General features: G+C 33.2%; 1 protein-coding gene across 1 annotated transcript; it reads left to right on the top strand.

Annotated features, from left to right (window-relative positions):
- The first annotated feature begins 9,264 nt into the window (after window positions 1-9,264).
- On the top strand, window positions 9,265-12,186 carry LOC122610395 (probable disease resistance protein At4g27220). The gene has a single exon (XM_043783387.1). It carries the CDS (start codon window positions 9,265-9,267, stop codon window positions 12,184-12,186), a length of 2,922 nt encoding a protein of 973 aa, XP_043639322.1.
- The last annotated feature ends 3,799 nt before the right edge of the window (window positions 12,187-15,985 follow it).

Genomic DNA, 15,985 nt, shown 5'->3' with positions numbered 1-15,985 from the left:
GAATTTAATGTTACTCATACATTTCCACAAAACAAATGGAGTTTATATCCACAAACCTATACACCAAAAAATTTAATTTAGAATCATAAAGTTGATTAAATCATATTATCAAACATTGATTTAGACATTTCATCAAACATCTTATGCAATACTCAATCAAATGTGATTTGATATTAAATCATGTATGATTTTGAATAGGCTTATAGATATCGAACTCACTTTTTTTTTGTCTAGATGTAAGAATAAAATCATATATGATTTTGTACAGTTTTTTCACACTATATTCTTAAAATTATTTTTTGATTTTAAATGGTTTTCTTTCATTTGGTTTTGTCTCAATGTGCTATAAAAAATCATATATGATTTTGTATAGCTTTTCCCCAATGTATGCGTAAAATCATTTTTGATTTTGAATAGGTTTTCATACTTTATGAGTAAAATCAAAAATGATTTTGAATAAAAATCTTTATATGGAAGCCATTTGGTTTCACTCAATGTGATACACAAAATCATAAATGATTTTTAAATATGATTTCATAAAAATCTTTATATGGAAGCCATTTGGTTTGACTCAATGTGCTACACAAAATCTTTAAATGATTTTGTACATAATCAAATATGATTTTGTATAGGTTTTTGAAACCGTATGGGTAAAATCAAATTTGATTTTGGGTAGATTTTTTGGTATGAAACTCATTTGTTTTGTCAAAATGTATGCATAAAATCAAATTTGATTTTCTATAGCTTTTTACACCGTATGCCTAAAATCATTATTGATTTTTACTTATTTGTTTTGTCTCAATGTGTGCACAAAATCAAATTTGATTTTGTATAAGTTTGACACCATATGCATAAAATCAAATTTGATTTTGAATAGTTTTTTGATATGGAACTTATTTGTTTTGTCTAAATTCTTTATACATAATCAACTTTGATTCTATACATAAAGTTATAAAAACTTAAATCACTAAAAATATCAACACATAAATACATAATCAAATTTGATTATAGACATATAGTCACAAACACACAGGTAACTATAAACTCAATACAAAATCAAAATCTGATTGTACAAACAAAGTTACAAAATCAAAATCTCTAAAATCTTTATACATAATCAAATTTGATTTTAGACATTAAGTTGCAAAAATAGAAATCACTAAAATATCAACACATAATCAAATTTGATTATAGACATATAGTCACAAACACACAGGTAACTAAAAACTCAATACATAATCAAATTTGATTGCACAAACAAAGTTACAAAACACAAATTTAACAAATTCAAAATTTAGAATAATGTACAATCAAGTATGATTGGTTGTACAATAAGTAAATACGTATATAATCAAATTTGATTTAGTACATACATTTTGGTTTAGACATTTTATCAAATACTTTGTGGGCAAAACTTATTATAAAAATTTTAAACAACAACAACCAAAAATACAACTTCTTATCATATAAAAAACAAAAATAAGAGAAAAAAACTACAAATCATGGATAAAAATGGTTTGTTTATCCATTTTTTATATAAAAAACATAAACTACATAAAATATCACTCTAATAACATCTTAAACATCATCTTCCACTTGTTGTTGTTGTTGCTAGTGTTTGAGATGAAGATCCAGATTGTGGTGGTGGTGGTGGTGGTCACCGTCCAAGGAGGAGAAGAGAGGGAGAGAACGTGTGTTTGTTTGTTTGTTTGTTTGTGTGTGTGTGTGTTTCTATCAGGAGGAGGAAAGGGGAAAAAAGAAAATTTGTTAAGCAAATTTACATATATGCCCCTCTGTGGTTTTTTTTTTAATTAAAGCATAAGTTTTGATCCTAGCCATTGATTGAGATGATCAAATGGCTAGAATTTGGTCCTTGGGATTCATGAAAAATTAAGGATTCAAATGAACAATTACCTATGACTAGTATATATATATATATATATATCAATCGCTGATCAAACTTTCTGTAAGAAATTTCATCGAAAATTCCTGATAAATTTTGTACTTATCTCTGCTTTTGTTAACTAGAACTATTAAATAATTCTGTACATATACACATTAATTATGTATATAACTATATATTAAGAACTCATTGTGTTCAACATATATTAAATTTCTATTTTACTCAGTTTCGACATTGTCTTTCATTCTAGCACATTTGCCAAATTTCTACTTATCTTTGTTTTTTGTTAGAAATTTAGAAATCTCGTATATTATGGAGTCCGACAGTATAGCTGGTTTATCTAAAGGAAAAGCATAAGGTGGTCTTAGGAAGTCACCTTATCTTATATCGCCTTGTCTGATATCATGGCTGAATTATGACTTTTTTTCTTAAGACTCTAAACATAATATGCCAATAAATACTGATTTGCAAGGGTTTGTGATTTCAACAGATATAAGAGCAAATTTACAGCGATTTTACAGAAGATTAAAACAAGTATAAACTCCATCAGTGGAGAAGAACAGTAATGGGAGATGCCAAAGAAGAAGCTTATTCTCAAGCGGGGGTTTTATCAACTAGAACTGTCTTCTCTATATATCAACTATCATGGAAAAGTTACATTGCCATTTGTAGAACTAAAAGTGTGTAGAAATTTCCCACACTACAAAGTGTGTAGAATTAAAAGTTCACACTTTTTAGTGTGAACATTCATAATTATTTTGTAACACCTCATTTGTCCATGTTACCTTTTTAGCGTGAACAAATGGGGTGTTACGAAATAATTATGAATGTTCACACTAAAAAGTGTGAACTTTTAAATCTACACACTTTTTAGTATGAAGAAATAACTACACATCTTTAGTTCTACATATTTTTACACCCATAAAAGCGTGACAAAAGTTTTTTTTTTATTCACGCTAATTAAAAGTGTGGACAAATGCAATATTATTTTTAGTGTGGGCTTTCAACAGACATGCAAGTTTAGCATGTGAGCTTTATGTATTTTGAATTTTGTAAGCCCTATCCATCATTCACAAGCTTTGATAGACTATATACAAATGTTAATGTTTAGCGTTTAGTTTGGATAGGAAACCTCCTTATGGGGCCAAGGTAGAGCTCACTTCCGGATTGTGCCTAGATGTATACTCATTTGGTCTTGTAATCTATGATGATTAATGAAAAATATGAGTTTTGCTTCATTGTTTTATCTCCTATTCGTATTCATGTTTGTATGCGTTTTGTATATGTATGTGTCATGTGAAAGTGAAACTTGCATGTTCCCCCACAACGAAGTCTAGATCGTTTCTGCACATCTAGAAATCATAAAGTTCAATTAATAATCCAATTTTGTTTTAACATAATGTCAAAGTTCATAAACTTAAGCTGGAAATTGTTGAGGTATGTTGATATCACTTCTTGATGTTTATCATGTGCATCTTACAATGATCTTTATCTAAATACATACTGTCATAGATTCAAAAAGAGTTACAAGATTAAAATAAAACGTAGGAGAGACATATTGACAATTCTCTTGAGTACAACACTAATCCATATTTACATGCCCAATTTCTTATTAATAGCCATGAAACATGTTATGATAGCTTTGCAAAACCATTAGCCATTGCTAACTTACTGCTATCAAGGATTAACAAAAACATTGGTTCTAGCTGTAGTTTCTCTTTTATATGTGATAGTCAAGCACCATATTGAAGCACCATATTGAAGATATCATTTGTACTCAAAGAAGTTTTTTGGTACAATTTAGGGGTGATTGTTTGAGGGAATGGAGTAATAATCTCTATAGGAATACAAATTTAGTGGTGCTGGTTAACTAAAAAAGATACTACTCGATCTTATGGCTATTGGAGGCGTTACCTATAATATTTAGGTAATAGATCCATTACCATATTTCGTTATCATTACTATTCCATATGTCTCAAAAGCCCCAGCCAGTCAAAGGCTCTCCTATAAATATGTACACATAAATAAGATTGCATTAACTGTTCTTGTTTTAAAATATACTTATATCCTTACAAACTTTTACGCAGATTGTTCGTTGTTGGAACCAATCTCAAAATCAACCTTTTTCCTTTGGTAACTTAAAGAGTTTAAAGATATATCCACCAAAAGAACTTTCAGAGGAGGAAGAACAAAAACGGTCTGCTAGACAATTCTGCAAGTGCCACCTTCTCAATGGTTATTCACGAGGTATTTACATCATGGAGTATATTCTCATCTACCATGCATTATATTCTTGCTCTTTAGATAATTATGCAATCAATTGGTATAAGGGTTAGATCCTTAAGTTTGTCACTTGGTCTATACCAATGTTTTTCATCACTGCGTTAAGATAGAAGCTTTAGAGGGTGATTGATCTGGATTTTGTATTTTAACTGAATTTTTAGGTCCTATAAACAATTAAAGGACTTAATTGTAGTGGGGATGCGTATGAAATTATGGAGTTTGGGCAAACTATCATTTTCTTTCCCACAACACTTTTGTATTGGCAGAAAATACATAGGGATATCTTAGAAGCATAGTTGGGAAATCTGGACATTATTGGTAAATTTATGTTGGGACTTGGGAACTACATGTAGAACAAAATGAAGTCAAGGTCTCAAGGGCACTAATTAAGACGGGTTGTATGCTTGTTGATGTAAACATGGCCATATTTAAACTTTTGATTCAAGTAAATTTCGATGGTTGTTCGATCTACAAAATTTTACGGATACTTCTAACATTTATTTTTGATGGATAAATTGTATAGCCTCGTTTGACAACATTGCATTCTCCTTGCACATAGTAGCAGTGTAGCAGTACACTTCAATTCTCCCTCAATGTAATGTCAACACTTTTATGTAAATTGCAACATACTTTAGATTTCATTTTACGAATCCATGCTATTCTATGCGTTTTCCTTGGAAAATAGCTGTTCTAGATTTGTTCCTAAAAGATACAATTCTGGACCCCAATTTTCTTGCTTCTCATTTGGTCACGGGCTGATTCAGTGTTTGTATTTCAAGTGCTCATCAAACCCTGTTAAGTTAGACTTCAAATCATATTGAAACTAGGTGGAAAATAGTACTTTGACCCTGTTAAAAGTCTTCGATGGACCGGCAATCCGGCATGTATAAAAGTCACCAGATGGACTAGAAAAATCAACATGGAATCGCCTATTTTTAGGTATATGCTGTATGTTATGAGATTTCTGATAATGGAACAAAGTTTAAGAGCTTCTTTGAAACTAAGCTTTACATTTTGTCAATGGCCATAATGAGTTGTCACCTTGTTTGGTAAGTGAGAGCTTCAAGCTTGTTTATGAGGCACCCATGATTCAAATGCATTGATTTAAATGCTCCTAACAAATGGGGAACTTAGAGCCATGAGCTTATACATAAAACCCTTTGGCCACATCAAAGACCAAGTTATTATAAGATATTAATATTTCCAATTTTCTCAATAAATGGTTGATCCAAGGTTCTGATTACTGAGCATTCCCTTTTTTTTTTAGTATGATTTAACATGGATGTTTCTTTTTCCAAAAGTCAACCATCAGAGCTACATTTGTATTAGAAAGGGTGTTTAAAATGGTAACTTATAGCATATATATAAAAATTCAATAGAGCAAAGGACACTGAATTGGCCAAAAACCTTATATGAAAGAAGTATGGGTGCTGCTAAAGGAGGAGAAAGCCAAGACCAAGGTGAGAACTAACTACAGATTAGGGGTAGAGTGAAACATGTCAATAGATATTGGGAAGAGTTAAGCATGCAGATTGCAAGGGAGAGAAAAGAAATTCTGACATTATTTCAGAGTTGAAGGAGATTATAAGATTACCCAGTATGTTGTAATCAAAGAGGGAAGTGTTGCAAATTTATTTTACTTCCATATTGTTTCATTGATGGAAGAAGTTTTTAGTTGGTTTGTCTGAAAACAGGTCAATATGGTTACATTGTATTGGTAACGTGTCTAATGGTTAAAATAATAAAATTTAGGTAATGAAGAAGTTAGGCTGAACAGGTCTCTATGGTTTGAAAGTAACCCAAAGTGTATCCATTATAACGGAATAAGTTTTGACAGTTAACCAAACCTGCTCTTAAGATTGGCTTGTTTTGGCCTATAACCAATCTAACTGGCTTCCGTTTTGTGCAGATATGCCAGGCGATAGCCAGGCATACTGGCATAGAGGCAGATTTGATCTCTCTGGATTCTATTACAACTAATAGAACGTCAACTGCTCCACCGAAAACTTATTCTAAGTTTGATCTTTTGAGTGGAGTAAATTGTAACTCGCCAACTGCCTCTAGTTCTCTCACCAACAACAAATAACATTTTATTCATCAGCTCAAATTCAACATCAAAAATTGCTAGCTTCACCGCGACTTGAATCATGGGCTCATGGCCCCCCTACAATCAAGGGAATAATCTGCTGGAATGGTCACGTGCCTCAACGACATCAGTCACCTTCACCTGGCTATGGTATGTGAAACATTATGCTGGAACTACATATATTTTCTATGCCTGTCAAAATAAATTGTGCAAATGGTCCCATGTGAATTGTACAAAGTAGCAGCTTTTGTCCGCTAATAATACCTATTTTTGATACCTGTAGCAAGTTTATTTCCGAAAATGGACTAAAATGCAAGCTCTAAATTTCACAAAAGGTCCCAATGGTTTATCTTCATAGAAATTACCTTTTTTAAGAGATTTGAAACCTATACGATAAAATCTGTTATTTCAGACCGGAACCGTTTGTGTAACTTTATTGTAATGAAATTCAAAAGAAAATAAATAATAACCGGTCAAACCGACCTGACTGATTACCCAATGTGTCGGATCTTTATCACCTCTAATACGAATCATGTTTTTGTTGCTTTAATAGGTGCTACAAGTGGGGGAATGCCACCACAACCTTGGGAAGCTCAGCCAGCTGACAATCAATTATCAGGCCGACACTATTCTCTGTCTAACAGGTTACCAATGGGTCAGCAGCAAAAATATTGAAGCCCGTATGCCTATACCCCTCAAGTTCCTCAACAGTTCGAAGGAGGTGTACTTTTGTAGCAGTAAATGCAACCTGGACAAATGCCTTACATAAATCCGCAATAAATGGCCCAGCAAATGGCACAACAAATGTACACTAGCCAAATGGCACGGAAAATGTACAATAAGAAAATGGTGCAAGTTAATGGCCATGGTGGCAGCAGTGGCAGCTACAGCAACAGGTATGATTCCGTATGAGTGATTACGTGATATTTTACTTTGAATTTTGCAGCCATATTAGCAATAACTCATTAAGTGGTCAATTCCTGCAGAACTTTCCAACTGATCTACTCTAATTCACCTGCGAGTAATCATTTCATATTTCATTTCTTTTATATCCTTTAGACGTGTCAAATCATCCCATTTACTTGTAAATTGGTCGATTTGGGCTGTGTTGCATTTTTAATGGGTCAAGTCAAAAATGTAGCTAAAAGGAGAACATGTTGAACGGGTCACATGGTTTGATAGTCATCAGAAGTCTATTTCTAATGCATACAACCTTCTAAATCGTTTTGTTATAGATATTGGATTTGTATTTGTATTGTAACAAGTTGCAGTTAAACACGTAAATGTTATTATTTTTTTGGTATATTTTAAAGTTACCAAAGAAGCTCTTGTGGCTCAACTCCAACCAGCCCGTTTAATGCAATTTAAAATAAATCTGACCCGTCTATATTGCAATCATTAATATATTTCTTGCTGACTTTAGGCTTCTGGATAACAACTTATATGGGTTTCTTCCGTCAGAATTTGGAAAATTTCCAGGCATGTACATAGTGCAAGTTACTCAAATTGCCTTTAATTAGTGTTTCAATAGCACATTAGCACTAAAGTAAAAAAATAAAATAAGTTTATATGATTTATGACTAAGCGTTTACTTTATTCAAGTGTCTGTGTTAGAGAACTTGAGCTTTCATACATGAATTAGCGGAAAAACAAATGTAAAGTAAAGTCTTTAATCATAGTGCGTTTGATACTTTATATCATATGATTTATATATGTATTTTACATCAGACATATTCTCCTTGCATTGTTGCCTTTAATGATTAGTCAAAAGGGAAACAGTTTTATACTAAGATTTATGACTGACTTCGTCTGTATTAAAGGACTTGAGCTTTCATATATATGATTAATAAATGGCAATAATCGAGCCTTTTATTTTGACACACTGTGACCCGGGTAAGCAACCTCCCGATATTTCGGCACAATTTTGGATATCCGTAAGCATGTAGCCTAACATTTGAATACGGGTCATCTTCTTTCTCCTAAAATTATTAAAAGTCTCGTTAAATCAACAATAGAATAGTTATTCAAGTTAGTCATATCATCAAGCCAACCTCCTCTGATTTATGCATCATTAAAGAAGGACTACATAATACCCATTTATGTTTTAGCCACGATCAGATGGCCCGACAAAACCCACGGCGTTTTAGAATCTCTCACTGGGCAAATACTTTTATCTCAATACTTTATAAGGTAAAGACAATATTGCATTCAAACATTTTAAGATATAACACTGTCCAAGTATTGTTATAATAGCTCAAAGTCGACAGTGAAACAATTTAATATGACTTATGACTTGGTTTATTTATTTTTAAGTACTAGAGGACTTCAACTTTCAGGTAGGAATCACTCATTTTAATCATACCTACTTCATATTGTTCTATTAAAAATTCAATCTATATCTGTCTTAGAGAGTGACATAGTGGAGTATACTGTAATCTAGCTAGACAATTACTGAAAAGTCTTTGGGGAGCGTTTTGTATAAATATAATGAAAGATTCATCTTGATCTTTGAAACTCGCATGTGCATGTCTTCACGGCCTAAAATAATACAGTAAAGTATATGTCCCTTGGATTCACATTTTGAGCACGCCATAACTTATCGTTTCCTGCTCCTTTCACACTAAAAATTGAACTTTTCTTTATCTTTTTCTTCTTAATCATTAAACAATCCGTGATCTTTAATCATCAATTCATAACACTTCTGTTTCATTTTGTATACTATCCTGAATCATCAATTCATCACACTTCTGTTTCATCATCTGTTCCTCATTTTGCATACCATCCATTAAGAAATCAACAATCTTTGCTCCCTAGTCATCAGTTCATAACTCTTCTGCTTGATTATCAATTAGAAACTTTTCATTTTTATCTGAAACCATCTATAAAAACTCCATTCAAACTGCACGTTTCTGTCTTCATATTTGCCATCTTTCATCATCATCATCATCTGTCACTTTTTTGTACAACCCACTATAAGAAAAGGGAATCTGGAATGGCAGAGATTGGTAGTGCAGTGGCTGGCAGAGTGGCAGACTCGTTGTTTGATGTGGCTAAAAAGGAGATTGGTTACATGTGGAATTACACTCAGAATGTTGATACTTTGAAAAGAGCATTGCAGGATCTCAAAGGTATGAGGGAGAGGGTTCAAGCGCAGATAGATATAGCTATCCGTAAAGGTGATCGTCTCTTAGAGGGTGTCGAAAAGTGGATGAAGGATGCCGATGAAGAAATATCCAAGGCTGAAGAATTTGTTGAGCAAGAAGTGAAGGCTAAGAAGACGTGCTTCAAGATAGCAATGTGTGGTAATTGGCACACTCTTCACCTTTACGGAAGAAGGGCAACAAAGATGGCTCCTTCTCTTTTGCAGACACGAGTAAGCGGCATGCCTTATGAAAGTTGTGTTTCTGTTGAAACTCCTTCACCCGGACCACTAGATGTTTATCAAAACAAACATCTTGATGATCTTCACACCCACAATTCTGTTTTGGAGGATATCATTAAGTCTCTTGAAGATGAGAGCATACAAATCACTGGAATCTATGGTTTAGGTGGTGTTGGAAAAACCACACTTGCAATGGAAGTTGCTGCAAGAGTAAAAAAGACTAATCTCTTGTTTGCCGACGTTGCTTTTACAACAATATCACAAAATGTAAATGTTGAGAAGATTAAAAAAGATATTGGGGAAGCAACGAAGCGAATAATGAAAGGGGAAAAGATTTTAATCATATTAGACGATGTGTGGGAGAAACTAAATTTGGAAGAATTGTGTATTCCATGTGGAAAAAGTTACATGAATTGTAAAATCTTATTGACATCTAGAAGTGAAAAATTGTGCCAAAAAATGAATGCAAGGAGTAAAATTTGTGTAAACTCGTTGCTAATAGATGAGGCATGGATATTTTTAAAACGTGTGGTTGGTGAAAGATTGGAGACAGATTCCAATTTGAAACCGGTTGCATTGAAGGTTGTTAAAGAATGTGGCGGATTGCCACTACTTATTCAAGCCGTAGGAAATGCTTTGAAAAATGAAAGCACTGAATCATGGGAATCGGCTCTTACTCAATTACAGAAACATGCACCATTGGATATCGATGATGAGATACGGAAATCATTTACCCATTTGAAGCTAAGCTATGACTATCTTAAAAGTGAAGAAGCCAAGTCATGCTTCTTGCTCTGTAGTTTGTGGGCTGAAGACGAAACTATATTCTTGGAGGACTTGGTGGTTTATGGGGTAGGTTTAGAAAAGTTTGATAACCTCGATAGCATAGAGGATGCAAGAAGCAAGGTTCAAAATGCAGTGAATATCCTCATTTCTTCTGGCTTGTTATTGAATTGCAAAACGAAAAAATGGACCAAAATGCATGATGTTGTTCGTGATGTGGCATTGTTAATTGCATCAGAAGGCAATAATAAATTTATGGTGAAAGCTGGGCATGGTTTAACTGAATGGCTACCAAGAAACAAAAGCTTAGAAAGCTACACTGGCATTTCACTCAAACGTAATCGCATCATCAAGCTTCCTAACTATAAGGTAAACTTACCACACCTTGAGATTTTCACTATAGATGACAATCATAATTTGTCAATGATTTCTGATGAATTCATTATGTGCATGAAAAATGTAAAGGTTTTGGATATGGCATGGAATGATATCTCATCCTTGCCACAATCATTTCAACTTCTCACAAAATTGCGTACGCTTGATCTTCGTGGAAATAAATCTTTCCATGAAATTTCAATACTTGGGAAGTTAAATGACCTTGAGATTTTAATTCTAAATGAAACAGGAATCACTGAAATACCTAAAGATATTGCCCAATTAGTAAACTTGAGGGTGCTTGCAGTTAGGGATTGTAAGGGTCTATCTTGCATAGCACAGGGTGTTATATTAGCGCTGTGGAGATTGGAAGAATTATTCATTGACCTTAGCCATATGAGTGAAGAAGTTAATGGTTGTGTTGTTGAGATTATGAAGTTGTCGAAGCTCATATGTTTGGATATAACAGTGAAAAGTCTTGACCTTTTTCCCGAAGGTTTTAATTTAGAAAATCTCAAAGTATTTGTGATTCAAATCGGAGATTTCTTTCGAAGATATGAACACGGTAATATTTGGGATGAACCCAGGATGTTAGATTGTTTTCTATATATTTCAACCGAACATCTTGGGAATTCAGTGGTGAAGTGGTTAAAGAAACTGATTGAAGGAAGACGTCCTAACACAATTCTATTTAGAATTAAAAATTTGAAAAATATCATACCTACCTTGTATCATCAAGGTTTTAGCAAATTAGGCCATATTAAGTTAAATAGATGCCCTAATGTGTCATGCTTAGTGGATGATGTTACAAGTTGTGATATAGATGGAAGGAATATAGAGAAGTTTTTCAAGGAACTAAAACACCTTCAATTATGTGATCTAGATAATTTGGAGGTGTTATGGAAATGCCCAGATAAAAATACAAGTCTTACTAACCTAGTGTCAATCTACATCGATGATTGTCCTAAGTTAGAAAGAGTATTCACAGTGCTTGTAGCACAAAGCCTTGTCAATCTCAAGGAATTGGAAATTCACTCTTGTTCAGGTCTAGAAGAAGTGATTTGGGATGGGAGTGGTGGAAGTGGAGATAATGAATTTGGAAATGTTATTGTGTTCCCTTCCCTAGCCGAGATACATTTTGATGACTTAGACGAACTCAAAAGGTTCTTCAACTCAGCTGAGAACTATTGCATCGAATATCCATCTTTGGTGGAAGTTAAAATAGACGGCTGTGAGATGATGGGAACATGGGGACCCGGAATCCATAAAACACCCAAACTCAAAACATTGATACGAGATGATAATGTGCAATTAGTCGATGGACATTGTGCCATAAATGAAGCTCTCGCCAAATCATGCAGAATGTGGAGGTAGGTAATTACTCTATAAAATTAGCTAGCCTCTCATACAACAAAAAGAAAATTACTTAAACATAATTACTCTCTAATTAATTGACTTAATGATTAATTTGATATCACTTCTCATATCTCTATGAACTTGTTTATAATTATATTTAGTCAGGTTGATGATCGATGATGAATAGATGAGCAGATGTTGAATATAAAGGTACGTGATTGCAACCATATAAAGTATGAATCTTTTATTTAGTAGTGTTATTGTTTGTAACTTATTGAATTTTTTTATTTTTTATTTTTTTTTATTTGCATAGTAATTAACCCTTTTTTTTCTTCTTTCTTTTTAAATGTTTGTATCTTAAATATTTGATTCGCATACGTCACTAGTACTTATTTACTCTTGGCGAAATTATAGGGATTGTTCAAGTGCTCCGGAGTGTTGTCACTAGCATGAGCCACGGCGCAACTGGGTTGGGTCGTTGGGCCGGTCGTTCTTGTCGGGTTCTCGTTTGTGACTTACTACACATATTCTCTGCTCGCCTACTGCTACCGCTCTGGGGACCTTATCACTGGAAAACGAAACTATACATACATGGAAGTTGTTCAGAACAATCTTGGTACCCTACTTTTCCCCCTATACAATTTTATTTAATTGTGTATATATCTATGTAGAAATCTATATATAGTACTCGTGTTTGAACATATACGAGTATATTATAGCATATTTTCGTTAAATTCGATGGTAAGTTATATACATTATACTCTATAGAAATATTAATTTTTCAGGAGGATGGAAAAAGAAAGTTTGTGGAAGCATTCAGTATCTGAATATCGTTGGTACAGCAATTGGATACACTATTGCAACATTCGTTAGCATGATGTGAGTATTTTTCATATATTTAGTTAACAACTTAACATTTAAATCAACTATTAATTGTATCGTAGATTTTTAATGTGATTTTCTTTTTGGTGATAATATGTAGGGCGATAAAGAGATCAAGTTGTTTTCATGAAAAGGCAACACAACCGCAACACATAAGTGTGTTAGTCACCATAAAATTGTGCGTCATTTTAATTGTAATTGTTCAAGTTTTTAGTGTGTCTAGACTTAGCAATTAACTTGTTCATTTGTATTTTTATAAGTCAAGTTGTAATATCGACCATGTATTCATCGTTTAATTAATGATACATATGATTAAACTTGTCTAGATTCTTTGCATTTGAACTTGTTTTTAATGTTTTTGTTATTTACTTTTTGTTCTTTACTTTCTGTCTAGTTTTATAATACAAGTTGTGCATTCATGTACTGTCAACTTATAATGTCAAACTTAATTGCAATGAATGATGATTGTTTGTGTTACATGGATCGAAACATATATATGCATATAGACTACAGATTTGATCATAATTTTTATGAGAACAAAATTTTGTATAGATGGCTAAAACTCAATGTTGATGTCACAGTTGGCCAGTTGCATGGATGATTCTACTTAATCTAATATATAAAAAATCAAGCATGTGCATGGATCTTTATATGCGAATGAACTTAAACCACATAAGAGAACAGTGGGTACTCCGTGGCCTTAGACTCGTACAGTAGGTGTTGGTTGATTTTTAGTTCGTTTTAAGTATTTCGTTTCCTTTTTGCTTAGAGGCTTGTATTGTTTCTTCCGTGGCGCGCGGTATATTTCATTAACCTATTTGAATATCAAGCATATATTGTTTATGCTAAGTGTCGCTGGTTTGTTTCTATATATTGTTAAAGGAAATGAGTCTTAACGTTTAATACCAAAACTGAACTTTTCGAATTTGATTATTAGTACTAATTAGAAAAGTTTTGAAAACTTTCGAAGATGATGTGACTACTTGCAATACTTGACCAGCAACATCCCAAGCGTATCAAAAGAATTATGTCTTTAATAGATGGACATCCAATGGGGAGTACTATGAATAAATATTAGATAGATGTTGATATGTCGTATTTTATACCCATTTCCCACGGTTTATATAGTTAAGTTAGCATGTTTAATGAGTCGTTTCGTATACATTTGTTGCGTTTATGGTATTTGTTAGTGTTTCAGGTTAGTAGCAGATACTTGAGCGTATTTCTGAAGAAAACGACATTCTTGGAGTGAAATAAGTGCTTACGGATGATTTCCGGGTCGTTTGGTTGAAGTTTGGTGAAAGTCAACAAAAGTCAAACTTGAATCAAGTCAAGCTGAGCAGCAGCTTAAGAGCTGCGCCGCAGCTGTGAAACAGAAGATCCAAGCTGCGCAGCAGCTCTTCCAGTTGTGTTCCGGCGAAGTCAATAAAAGTCAAAAAGTCAACAGCAGTCAAGAGGAGCTGCGCCGCAGCTTATAAGCTGCCACGCAGCTTAAGGACGATTCTGCACAAAATTTTGGAAACATATAAATAGCTTGTTTTTCATTCCAAAACCCTATTCCATCTTTTCCAGCCATTTTTGAGGATCAAAAAGGAGATTTTTCATCGGTTCTTCTACCATTGAAGATCGATATTACGATTGAATTATTCTCGTTATTTCCGTTCAATCCTTTGTATTCGGTAACGATGAATTCTTTCTATTTGATTTGTTATTCGTATTTTAATATGAGTGGCTAATCGCCTTTTCATCCATCTTGATGGAGTGAGACATTACGTAGGGATTGCACAATATTTATTAATTTAAGTGATTTGATTTAACATTTTGTCGTGAACTTAATCTATTAATTCTTTGTTATTCAATTATTGATTGCGGATAATTTGTGCTCATTGCTTAGTGACGACTAGGATTTGGGTATAAGTTATTTTGATTGCTTAGTTAGAAGCAATTGGTTCTATGACGGGTACGGTAGAGGGTAATCAGTATTTGATAAGAATTAACAGGTTGACGGTTGGGTACAATCGATAGGCAAAATTGTTATCTGAAATGACCAAAACAATTGTTTAACTAGGGAAGTTATAAAAAGGCGTCTCGGGGTACCGGTATTAATAAGTTGTTTAACTAGTTTGTGCAAGAGAGTCGAATAAGTTGTTAATTTGACGGGTACGGGGTTGACGATTAATCTGAGTCTCGGTCATTTAATCACTAAATTGAATTTGAACTTCATCAAATGTGCAATCCTAACATTCTGTTGAGCGAAATCAAGATGGGTGACCTTTAAATTATTGTTTTCAACAACAAATTTCTCTTTCGATTAATCCTTTGGGATTACTAACTTTTTAAACTAACTGCTTGCAACGTCGCAATTCGGCCACAAAACCCCCATATTTTTGCTTGAATCATTTAACGTTTTACAAATGCTTGTTTAAGTCCTTGCGAACGATCTCGGCTTACCAGTTTTAACTATACTGCATACGAACGGGTTCACTGCCCGAGAGTGTGTAGTAGTCAGGCTTTCGGTAAATCGTGTTTATAAATTTAAAGCTAGATTTCGCACATCAGATGTCCATATATGGTAACAATATCTTTATATTATGTTACAGAGATTTATTTCTTGGAGAAGACTCCATCTTGTATCTATATAAGCAAATGTATTCATCATATTAATGATATTGAACTCCATTCTCCCTATATCTCTTATGTTCATTATTATTTTCTATTGTTCTTGTTTCATAGCTTTACAACAATTTTTACTATATTTATATATTTATTATAAAAATTACTTTATCCAACTTTCACCCCTATAGTTATATTTAATTCTAAAAACCACCCTAGAATATATATTTTCAGCAACTATTTCTATCATTATTATTAGAGTAAATTACACTTTTCATCCCTGAAGTTGGCACGTTTTTCACTTTTGATCCCTAAATTTTAA

This window comes from Erigeron canadensis, chromosome 8 (genome assembly GCF_010389155.1).
Source record: "Erigeron canadensis isolate Cc75 chromosome 8, C_canadensis_v1, whole genome shotgun sequence".
In the NCBI taxonomy this organism is placed as follows: Eukaryota; Viridiplantae; Streptophyta; class Magnoliopsida; order Asterales; family Asteraceae; genus Erigeron; species Erigeron canadensis.
This window is presented reverse-complemented; position numbering and strand designations above follow the sequence as displayed.